The 12,864-nt window shown below is 36.8% G+C and overlaps 1 protein-coding gene across 2 annotated transcripts in view; it reads left to right on the forward strand.

Moving 5' to 3' along the window:
- PPP3CA (protein phosphatase 3 catalytic subunit alpha) overlaps positions 1–12,864 on the forward strand; it is a 287,229-nt gene that overhangs the window by 245,997 nt on the left and 28,368 nt on the right. For both annotated transcript variants that reach the window (XM_006208923.4, XM_072939945.1), the window contains exons 9-10: positions 5,464–5,589; positions 8,523–8,597. In XM_006208923.4, coding sequence (XP_006208985.1) covers positions 5,464–5,589; positions 8,523–8,597 — 201 coding nt within the window. The remainder of the gene's footprint in view (positions 1–5,463; positions 5,590–8,522; positions 8,598–12,864) is intronic.

The raw sequence follows: 12,864 nt of genomic DNA on the forward strand, positions 1-12,864 counted from the left end.
GTGTGCGGGGAGCCGCACAGCTGCTAACCTGACGGCTGTCGGAAAAGGAGCTCAGTGTTTCTCCTGAAACCCACTTGGACTGTGTTAAACCCATGGTTGGGTGAACTGGTCGTTGCATCTTGCTAGCAATATTTTGATAACTTCTCTTAAACTGGAAGCTCTCCTTTGGCCTTCCTATTTTTGTCACTTAACTGCCCTGTCTTCAGCTTTCCTCTGGTGGCAACGGTAAGGAAGATGCTGAGAAATGTTACCAAGTTCTTATGAATTGGTGGTTTTTGTGTCTCATCAAAATGTCAAATTTTGAAGTAGGAGAGATCCTTTTAATTTACAGGTTTGGGTATCGGCTGGCAATTTAGTGCATGTTTGGTAGACAGAAGACTGGATTCGGGTCTAGATTCTGTTCCTTGGGTTTCACTACAGTCAGAGGGCCGAGTTACATTATTAGGAACAGTAGTGGTCCAGGGCCTCTTCCCTGTTCCCAAGTAGGAGCAGTCTCTTTATTACTGGTTTCGTCTCTTTTATATAAGCATGCTTTACATAAGCTTGCTTTGCATGCTTTGTAGGGTTCTGCAATAAAAATGATTGGCCCAAGTGATTGCACAAGTTTGCAACCATGATTTTGACAGCCGAGAAAGAACTGGCAGTCAGGTCTCCAGATCCACAGGCGTTACTGTTCTTTCTACTATGCCAAATGTCTTCTGGCTGTTCTTCACAGCTGCATGTGCAGGAGAAGAGCGTTTGTTTCTGTGCTGTCTGATCTGCGCTGAGTTACGGTTGATGGCAAGTATACGTACCATAATCCCTCTCCGGGCTTTTGATACAGTTGTGAAAGGACTCGAGGTCATGTGTAATTGCCAGCGGAACAGAGGAGTTCCTTGATGGTAGACTTTGTTCTTTTTTCCTCTCTCTGTTTCTCAGACAAGGTCTCCGGAGGTGGTCTTGAGTGATTCTTGAAGTACAACCATTTGTATTATTTATGTTGCACTGGAGATAAACGTCTTTCAAGTACTTCAGAGACAAGCGCACTGTTAGGGCTTCAGAGGAGTTTCGTAATCCCAGGGACAGTCAGAGGCAGGAGGCAGGGGCGGAGGACGTGGGAGGTGGAAGATGAAATGCTAACTGTGAATTTCGTGACTGGATGTTTGGAACTGTTTTAATTTTTTTCGTTTTTTGATACATAGATTTATTATGCCAAAAAATCAAAATTCATAACTTATGAGTGTAAGGTTATTCGAGAAGTATTTTTGCATGCATCTTTTATGTGACTGAAGAAAAAAAGAATATATATTGTTGCATTTGCATTTGAAGTAAAAGTTATTCTTTTTTTAACCGGTAGAAAAATAAGAAAAAAATTACTTTAGTAGCCTCTAGAATTACTGAGAATATTCCTCGATTATTGCGTTAATGATGAAGTCTTCGTTCCAGAAGTTTGTTAACATCATTCAGATCTGAAAGAGGTCATGTAAATTATCTGGGTAAGCCCATGTAGTTTAGGTGAGGTAGAGGCATTGAGGCATTAAGTGACCTTGAGTCTCCTAAGTAATCAGTGACAGAATCCATCTAGCAGTCTAGGCTCCTGGCCTTCCAGTCCAGTACTCCTTTTGAAAAAGAATAAATGTGGAAGAAGAATCTGTGTCTAAAACTTGGTAGATGTCAAATGGTTTACGCAGTTGGAGTGAGAATATTGTGGAAAGCTAGAAAGATGAGGACTTCAGATTCAGACCCAGACTGAGGTTTGCTGCTTCTCTTATGTGACCTTGGAAAAATAACTTCTCTGTTTACTTATTTTCAAAGTGTAAATAAGAACCACTTTTGAGAGCTACTGTGAAGAGTTGGGATTGTATCTGCAAGAAACCAAATATAGTATCTGGTACAGAGCAGATGCTTAGAAAACATAGCTACTGTTAAATTGTGTTATTTCTGCTGTTAATAAACAAAAATAAAATCTGTAAACAGTATCTGCTTTATCCGTAGGCTCTCAGATAAATTGTGTTGAGCCAATGTCAAATGAAGAAATGCTTTATCTCACCAGCTACAAAACAGAACTTCTGTTTTATCTATTGGACAAGCCTCACCCACGCTTGTGAATTTGCATCCTATTTCATTTTTCTCAAACAAGTATTTTGGCAAAAAGCTAAAATCTCTTTAATTATGAATACCATATTCAAAGTTAAATTAGTATAACAGCTAGGACTAGAATTCATACATTTATAGTTTAGGAGAGACAGAGGGAATGGTGGAAAGGGAGTGGATTTAGTGTCAGTAAAGCTGAGTTTGAATTTGAATGAGATCTTCCAGTTCCTGGTTGCATGATTCTGAGCAAGTCACTTCATTTCTCAACCTCCAATCCTTAGTCTATAACGTGAGGGTAGCCACACCTCCTTCTCAGATTTGTGATGAGGATGAAATGCCGTATTATGAAAGCCCCTCTTCCCTCTGGGACACTGTCAGTTACAGCCCTTAATTTTCCATCTTCCTGCTGTACCAACCCAACAGTGATAAAAGGTATGGGAAACTTAGAGGAGAAATTACTCTTCAAAAAGACAACTTAGAACCTTAAAAGCTTCTTTTGAAGATAGGAGGATACATTCCTGCTAAGAATGTGCAGTAGTCAAAAATAGTCAAGGTCTTTTCCATGGAGCAGGCACTCAGGTAGCACTTCACAAAGGCAGGAAGAACTTCACCTTTCCCGTCTGGCAGATCAAAGGGATTGATGTTGTAATTCGCCATGATTTTTTCATTTTGCATGTTTTTAATACTTTGTGAACATATCCTTAGGCCACATGACATGTGGCGTGAATGACAGGATAATGCCAAGAAGAATGGATTTACAGATGCATATGCAGGATTCGGTATTCCATGGGAAGACGACAGTAACTCCCTTCATTCAGTGCGTTCAGTGTGGACTGCACTCTCTGCATTTCTTGTCCCCAAACCGTCTGTGATTCTGTTCCCTGGAATTGTGTTGGTCAGCCTGAAATATGCAAGGAAAAGACCGTGTAACCGAGTCCAAACTTGTTCTGCTCACTGCATGACAGGCCAATAAACCGGGAGACAAGGGCTTGGGACAAGGAAGAATAACGACTTAATTTGGAAGGCCGGCAGACTGAGAAGATGAGGGACTAACATCTTAGGGAACCATCTTCTCCAAGTCAGACTTCAGGTTCCTTTTATACTAGAAGGGGAGGAGGTGGTTGGTTTTTGCAAACTTGTTGGTGTCAGAATCCTTTGTTCTTACAGCCGTCCACATAGATCAGCTGTAAAACCTCCAAAAGGGAAACGTTATTCTCTGTTCTGCAACTTTTTGTCTCTGTATCAATGGGAAAGTGTCATACCCCTAAAGGTCAGAGCCTGGAGAATGGGCTCGCCTGTGTATTTCAGGCTATACGCAACATTCTTTTATAAAAGGTGCAGAACTAGCATGACTAAACACAGAAAACAGAGCACGGGCTTAGAGCTAAAGGAACAGATCTAATATGGAGTCAGATTTGTTCTTCCCTATTATAATCTTACTCTTCTCAAGCATGATTTTAGTTAACTGCAAGCTGCTGAAAACCTCCATTTACTGTCAGGCTGCAGTATGATGTATATAGGATGCAAATCACAGGAAACTCTGTATCCTTCCCATACTCCACACTGATCAAACTCACTAAGATTGTGTTAATTCAGAGCCACACTTTCACAGTGGCATTGCTGATGGGGCATGCATCCAGAACAGGATGAACAGGATGGGGGAAAGACTCTAGAAGCTGTCTCTAGACGGGATTGAGAAGAGTTTTCTTGAAAAAGATTATAGGGGAACTATCAAGAAGAATCCTTAGCTTCTGAGCATCCATGCTAAGAAGGTGGTATGTGGAGCATGAGGAAGTAAGAAGCCTGTTCTATGGTACTTAGCCTACAGACAGAGAGAGACATTGGCATATATGTATATACATAGAATAGCTGTGATCAGAAATTGAATAATAAATGCAATATTAAGATGTGAGTCAAGAGCTCTAGGAATTCAGTGGAGACACATCCACCAGAGGAAATCAGAAAGATTTCACAGAGGGGATAGTGTCTGGCCTGGGCACCAAAGGGTGGGGTACTTAACTCAGAGGTTTCTGAGAAAACATTCCAGGTGAAAGAGCAAATGTGGAGCTACGAAAGCAATGTCATGTTAAAGATATCACTAAGTAAGAAGTTAAGTAGGATGTTAGTGCTGACATTAATGCAAAAGCTCAAACCCAGTAAACTTCCAGTAACTTCTCAAAAAATAGGTTTTGAAGGGCTGTCTTTATCCATAGCAATCACATGCTGTAACATATCTTTATGTAAAAGTCAGCTGAGAATTAAAAAGTAATGAAACAATTAATTTCTCTGTATTTTAAATCTTTAAACAAAACGAAGAAAAACCCATTTGACATCATCTAGGATCCGTTCAACAGTTTCTGCTAATGTAATGCTAATCATGCCATGATAGGATAATAAAAGTAAAATCTTGCCAAAGCTCAGGAAGGTACGATATGAGAGTATTGTTCTTAATATTTAAAGGATGTCATTTAGAAATAGAAGCATACTTGTTCTGTATTTTTCCAGAGGGCAGAACGAGGATCAGTTAGTAGTAAAGAAGGTTTAAACTCACCCTGAGAACTGCCCCGACTTAAAGTTGTCTATCCATAGAGTACACGACCCCGTTAAAGCAGGTACCTTTTGCTTCACTGAAAGTATTCACAGAGGCTGGCTCTCTCTGGGTCAGGATTGCTGTAGATGAAGTTCTGAACCTGGTTAGAAGTGAGACTGGCTGTGCTCTTAGCATCTCTGCAACTGTAACACTCCATGTGAGTGTGTATCTAACCTCCAGACACCAGACAAAGCAGAGTGAAGCAGGCAGATTGATTTTCCTATTTTTGTGGATGGTGCATCCCTTTCAGAAGTTAAGGGTGGAGTCAGATGCCAGCATATTTTAGGCAGGATTCAATCCAAACATTTTACTTTATTAATTCAGTCTAATTTAACCAATTTTGTACAACTGTTGTGAGTTCTACTGGGGGAAAAGTGTGCTTAAAAAAATAGAAACAAGTTCTGTTCAAATATTTGAAGTGGTTATTAAGTTACATCATACTAACTTAGCTATGCTACTTTTATTAGTGTCACCAGGTGTTAAGTAAGACTAGAATGTTCTTGGCTGCAAGAGGAGCTTGATCCAATTCCTAACAGACATTTGATTAACTATTGTCTATAGCATGTGCCAAGTTATAATGTCATTTCATGCATCGTATTCGTATATTGTGCAGTTGCATATTACACTGAGGGAAGTTTAAGTCCGTCAGTAGTATAAACATTCATGACTAATGAAGCTATTTGCCTTGATGTTTTGGAACTTAAGTCAAGTAGTTGAGTTTTTCTGGATCCAGGAAAACCACGTGTAGAAGCAGAAATAGGTACTCATGACCCTGATGTCTCTCTTTTTGTTGTTTTCAGCTGCAGTATTGAAGTATGAGAACAATGTCATGAACATCAGGCAATTCAACTGTTCTCCTCATCCATACTGGCTTCCCAATTTCATGGATGTTTTCACTTGGTCCCTGCCATTTGTTGGGGAGAAAGGTATGTTGTGAAATCCTGAGATGTTCTTAATAAAATGGCATAGGAAGGAGAGGAAATGTGGCCTCTTTTATTTGGAAATACTCAGAAAGAGAACTGCCTCGGCCTAACCAGTACAACTCACGAGCTGCACCTTGAGAGAAGGGATTTGAAAGTGTGTTGCTGTGTGCGCTGGTAACAACATGCAATGAGTGAATTAAGGGGAAACGAAAGAAATGAGGACTGCTAGGATAATTTATATGATCTCATTAGGATAATACAACTCTTTAAAAATAACAGATACATAATTTTGACTGGGTTCAAGCTAAAATGGCTACCCTTTTTTCTTACCCCTTTGTATTATAATTCAAAAGTTGCTATTTTATTTCACAAACTACCTGTCAAATTGAAAGGTTAGGATAACCATGCTTTCCTCACATTTCTGATATTAGTAATAATCATTATACGAAAGTGATTAATGGCTCCAATATTTTGAAAGGCTTGTACAATAACAAAAAAAGCCCAGTTCATTATAAACATAGTGGCCATTGGTATGTTACGAGGCAAGACAAACTTATATTTAAAAAGTTGTCTGTTAGTGTGCCCCAGTTTTTCAGAAGAATTGGCCTTTTCTTTCTTTCCTTCCTTCCTTCCTTTCTTCTCCCTTTATTTTGTTTTTGTATTTTGAGCCAAAGCCTCAGCAAAAATTGGGGGGAAAGATCTGCATCCACTGAACTTGAGCTTTCAGTGCAGGAGGCATGATGGTGATAAGCTGGATCATTGCTCATGCAGCTTCTCACAAATCACAGCGAATGGGCATTGTAATAAACATAGGAGTTTGTGTGTGTTCAAGAAAAAATGATGCCCTGTGGGGGATTTCAGAGAAGAGCTGTACATCTTTCTGAACTATTCATAATAATACATATATTAATGCTTGTATTTTATTATTTTACTATTTATGCTATTTTATATTTATATTTATAACATGTTAATAATACTGTATATATTTATTTTCCTACAATATTTATGGCTTTTTCCCTTAAATATCCAAAAATGATTAAACCAAGAAGTTATGAATTGCCAGCAAAGAAATCTTCCCTTTCAATACCAAAATAAGTCACAAGTAAAGGTTCCCAGTACCACTCCATGTCTCCACTTTCTTGCACCGGCCAGACCACAGCATGGAAACCAAAGCAATGCGAATCCTGACAACTACCCTTAGAACATGCATCATTTCAGTTGTTTCCATTAATTATTCAGATTTTGAATATCTGTTATAAAAGAACATATTAATGTATTTGTATACATAATTCACTTTTGAAAATTAAACTAAAGCTTTGGATTAATGTTGTCTCCACTTAAGTTTTACTCTTTATCATGTATCTTCAATGCTAGAAGAACATTGATTTTAAAAAGTAATTCTTAGAGGGGAGGGTATAGCTCAAGTGGTAGGGTGCTTGCTTAGCATCCACAAGGTCCTGGATTCAATTCCCAGTACCTCCTCTTAAAAAAAAATAAATAAATAATAAGTAAACCTAATTACCTCCTCCTACAAAAAAAAAATTAATTAATTCTTGAAAGAAATAGTGGACAAGCTTCTTTTCCCATTCACAATAGAACCCAACCTAATTGTTTAAAATATTCAATACAAATAGCATGCAACTTAGTGAAAATTCATGCAGTACTAATTTTCTGTGTATAATGCTTTTATACAACCCTCTTGTAATACATTTACTCAACTAAATTTCTTATTAAATTTACCTAAACCCCATTTGTAAAATCTTTTTGAAAATGAAATGCAATGATCTATGTATCAACACATTCGTTTTTGAAAATCAGTATTCACAAAATAAAGGGAGAAGAAAGCAAGGAAGGAAGGACGGAAAGAAAGAAATGGCCAATTCTTCTGAAAAACTGGGGCACACTAACAGACAACTTTTTAAATACAAGTTTGTCTTGCCTTGTAACATACCAATGGCCACTATGTTTATAATGAACTGGGCTTTTTTTGTTGTTGTACAAGCCTTTCAAAATATTGGAGCCATTAATCACTTTCGTATAATGATTATTACTAATATCAGAAATGTGAGGAAAGCATGGTTATCCTAACCTTTCAATTTGACAGGTAGTTTGTGAAATAAAATAGCAACTTTTGAATTATAATACAAAGGGGTAAGAAAAAAGTGTAGCCATTTTTAGCTTGAACCCAGTCAAAATTATGTATCTGTTATTTTTAAAGAGTTGTATTATCCTAATGAGATCATATAAATTATCCTAGCAGTCCTCATTTCTTTCGTTTCCCCTTAATTCACTCATTGCATGTTGTTACCAGCGCACACAGCAACACACTTTCAAATCCCTTCTCTCAAGGTGCAGCTGATAAAGTAAAATATATTAATTCATCAATCAATAATTTTTGTTAAACACAAGACCACATGCCTGTCACTATGCTGGGTTCTCTAGGGGACTAAACAAATTAAAAAAGGGATCCAGCATTCACTTGGTCCCTAGGAACATAAGTTTGTAATCTGGTCTAGATCTAGGAGCATCACTGTACAAATAAATACAAATTCAAAAGTAACCATTTTCTCCTTCATAGATTTATAGTATATTCACATCCCCATTTTTTATTTATCCATTGTCTGTTGACCTATACTTGGTTAATGTTGCCATTAGATTTTGTAGATATGAGCTAATAATTTTAAAAACATAAAATCTGCATAGAAACACAAAGACTGTTAACTTTTATGATCTGAATTTGATAGAAACTACTTTGCAGGAGATTCTATCCTCAATATAGCTAATATATATATATATATTAGCTAATATAATATATATATATGTATATAATATATATATAAATAAGACAAGCCTGTTCATTCACATTGCCAGAGTCATCACTAAGGTGATAGTAGAAAACTTGGACTTTTTGTTCTTTCTTTCCTTTTTCTCTCTAGTGACCGAGATGCTGGTAAATGTCCTCAACATCTGCTCAGATGATGAACTGGGGTCAGAAGAAGATGGATTTGATGGTAAGAGTCTTGAGCGTTTGTGCTAATGCTGTTTGCCAGGTGATTACTTGGCGTCTCATAGATAACCCTGAGAATAATTGTCTTAAGATTTTGGATTATGTGCAAATCATAACATACTGTTGAGAATGAAAGATATTGTTTATTCTCTAGTTGCTTTGAAGAAATATTAGGAACAAAAACCATGAGGGAATTTTCCTATTATCCTGAAAACATTGTTGAAGCAGTGAACTATCTTAATAATCACCATCTTTTGGTAATTCACGTCGCTAAGTGACTTTTTTGGCTCTGTTAGTGAGGTTGTTCCTGTCAATTTTTCAATGATGTCTGTGATAAAAGAAGGCACTTACACATTGATATATCGGTATTTATGTCAATCCCAATATTTTTTCATATCTATAATAATGAATAAGCTATGAGGTTTTTTTATTGTTGTTTTTAACAATACTGTTTGGTATTCAGTTACTCTTGAAGAGTATGCTTTCTATAAAAGACAAAGATTTATGAGGTGAATGAAGATGGAGAGAAAAAATTTCTCTGGCTCTTCTAAAGGACCCTAAAATGAATGGAAACTTAACAAAAATGTAGTTGGAGGACAAAAGTATGAGGGAAAACTTCACTTCCTTAAACATTTAGTAAGTACCTACTCTGCATAGGGCACTCAGGATTCCAAAGTGCATTGAAGACCTCAGAAGAAGTTACAGTCTGGATAGACTGATGCATAAACAGATAATATAAACAAAATAAGACATGTTATAAAATAAAGAGTGAAGGTGGCAGTGAAAACTAGATATTGTGGCAAGTTTAAATTGATACAATTTTTATCTTTAAAAACTGCGCTTGGGTAAAATGAAGCAAGAATGTGGCCCTTTCTGAAAGTTACTTATCAGGACAGCATGATTTAATGTTTACTTGAGTTTAATACAGATCACATCTATAATTGCAGAATACCTAATGCTGAAGGCAAAATAAAATAAAATGTTCATACATTCATATAAATAAGAGTCCATGTACTTGTATAAATTTAAAGTGTGCATTTATTCCAACCATCTCATAGTTTTTCTTTTTTTCTATAACGTCTCTTGTCTTCATTACTGGTCTCCATATATTATTACTCAGTCATTTTTCACGTTACAAGGGAATGTACAATATAGAGAAGGAAAGAAAAACTATTTATCTATCTATATATATATACACACACACATATATATATACACATATATGTATGAAAACTTTTACTAGGTTAGAATTTGCTAAATAATAGTAGTAAGAACTTACTTAAGTAAATATATTGATATATTTCAAAATATCCAGATAATCAGTGTATATTTTGTGCCTTATACAGATTCTCAGTGTTTCTGGTTATAGCCACAGTTTGCCATTGTTAACTTTTCTAGGGATAGTGATATCATTTAAGAGAGATTATTCTTTATAACGGCAGAGACTTTTTTTTTCCTAAAAGAAGAATACTAATCTGGTGGAATCTAAATCTTTCTTCACCTTATTCCTTTTATTCCTCAAAAGAAAGATTAGAAAGAAAGATTAATTAGCATTAACATGTTGATATTCCTCTGTTAACAAATCCCTGTTTTAGCCAAGTTTGTTGACCAGTAATTATAATACATAGTATGTTAAAAATGTAACTTATGGTATGGAATAAATAGACCTGCATATGTTTGTAATGATACATTAATCCATTCATTCAGCAAACATACATTGAGTACATACTATGTGCTGCCAGGTCTTAGAGCCAAAAGTGCCTGCACATTTTAAGAGGGCGGGTGTCTGCTGCACAGTTGACTATTATTGCCAAGACTACCTCAGTGTTCTACTTCACTTAAAGTGAGTTCTCTTTACCCACCCACTCAGCCACGTACATGAAAGAGTATATTTTGGAACTTCCTCTGCTTTAAAATAGTTAGATCCAATCAATGTGCTGTGCTCATCAGCACTTGTTTTGAAGCCTGTTCATTCCAATTAAAGGAGTGCATGTCCTTTTCAAGGCACTTGGAAGAAGCTTGTTCTTTCTAAATAGACCAGTGAAATCTTAACTGCCACGCTTAAGTCTTAGGTCAGTCCGGCAGAGAAACAGCTACGACCTCTCCATGTGATTTTTTTTAGTTCAAATCTCCTGAATTTGCCCTCTCAGGAAAAAAAAAAGCAGACAGAAGTTAAGTTTTAATTAAAAATATGTTTAACTTAGGATATTGTACATTTTAGAGTAAATCGTCAGAAATGTTCTTCAGTGCTTTATTTAACATGTCACAAAAATTATGGATTTCTTCAAAGGTGCTCAGAGAATAACTTGTAGAGCTTCCCAGAACTCTGACTCTCTTTGGGACAACAGTGTGTTGAGAACATATATTGAAGCTTTTGGGGGGGGGGGTATTGTTTTCAACCTTAGGATAAAATTTCCAGTTCTCCCACCCTGTCTATCCCTCCTGCAGGCAGCCTGCAGATTGTGTCCCTCCCTGGGGGCTGGCCTCCTGCTCTGCCTGTCAGGTTCCTGGGCTTGTTGTTGGCTACTGAGGTGAAAGCAGGAATCGGAAGACATCAAACGACTTAACGAAAGCCCTTCCTTCACTTGCAGCTCATTCTAAAGAGGCGCCGTCTCTCGATGAGTCATTTATCCAACCCTTCTCAGTATTTTGTTTTATACCCAATGTCAACTGCAGAAGTCCAAAGTAGTCATGGTGACTCTGCAGACCATGCCTCTCTGTTTATCTTCTCAAGGTGACTTCTTAGTGTGTATAGAGCCTGTGGCAGGGAGGAGCTCTCATGCCCTTGGGGAGTGAAAGGTGTGGGATTAATTTTGCCTCTTTCCTTCAGGTTCTCTCAGCCCCGCTTTACCGTTCAGTGGTGATGCCGGCGGCAGCTAACACTTAGGTGCTCGGCATCACCCTAAGCCATTTCTGTGTACTAACTCTTTCCTAATTGTGACTTTTTGATCAACAAAAATTTATAATTATTACCTGTCATTCATTTTGAGTAAATTTGCTAGGTTATTTATATTATCTCGAATCCTCCAGACAACGTTTTGATTTAGGTATTATGATGTTATCCCAGTTTTTCATAAGAAGCCAGCCAGACTCAGGGAGGTGGGCTTAAAACCTCAGGTCACACAGTTAGGGACGTAATAGAGCTTGGATTCAAACTGGCGTCTGCCTGGTCCTCAGGCTCCTGAACTTTCCACATTCTGTGATTACAATGCTTGAAATCTTTCTTTTTTTAAACAGCATGAGTTTTTTTTTTTAACAAAACAACACTAATAGCTAAACATAATATACTTTCATTTGTTCTGTTAAGTGTCCATAAAATAAATAGGGTTTTTTGCACTATTATTTGGTCATGAAAGACAAAGCAAAAAAAAAATAATATCATTCTACTCTCTTAACCTAAATTTACTCCGAGAAGTTTTAAGTGTTTGATAATGTTAAAAATTTTATTGTATCTGAGCAGACAGAATGTCTCCTGGCTCGCCTAGGCTTCTACTGGGTGGAAATCACGTCTTGAATCTCTCCTTCTTAGCTTCTGCCTTACAAATAAAGGAATGGGAGAGCCTATCTATCTAAAAAGATTGCTGCTTTAAATTGACCCATGGTTCTTTTATGTTGAAAATAAAATACAAAACTTTTTTTGTCTTGTAAAATTTTGAAGCAGATTAATGCCAGTGAATGTCTTTTGAGGATCTAGTTTATATGTATTGGGGTCTTTGATTCCTGTTTCCACTTCTGATTTTGGATGATAAAATGATAGTCTGGTTTCAATTTGGGTTTATTATTTACCAGAACATTTCAGAGAAGTTAAAAAATCCAAGTAGATATATCTCATTTGCTAGTTAATTCTCATTAATGAAGAAGACTGATTTCAGACGAAGAATTAGTAAGTGATCCCAAAATGTGTGTGTGATGGGCCAGGATGGGGAGGCAGCGGGCAGGGAGCAGCTGATAGAAATCAAGCCATCTGCATCACAGAGCTTTCTTTACTGTTCATTATTATAATAAGGTCGTCTGGAATAGCAGTAAGCATTAGAAACCTAATGACAATTTCATGAGTTAGAAATATTTATTTGGAACTTTCTTTTTGTCCTAAAATCTTAGACTCTGAGATCACTTTATGTATATGTATAGACACACACACATATATACAAATTATGTTTGAGACTACGACATGTAGTAAGTCTGGCTAACAGGAACGAATTATAGAGGTGAAACTAAAATCCTATAGAATAAGAAAGGCAAGAGAAAAATAATAAAACTAATGTATTTCA

This window comes from Vicugna pacos, chromosome 2 (assembly GCF_048564905.1).
Source record: "Vicugna pacos chromosome 2, VicPac4, whole genome shotgun sequence".
Lineage (NCBI taxonomy): Eukaryota > Metazoa > Chordata > Mammalia > Artiodactyla > Camelidae > Vicugna > Vicugna pacos.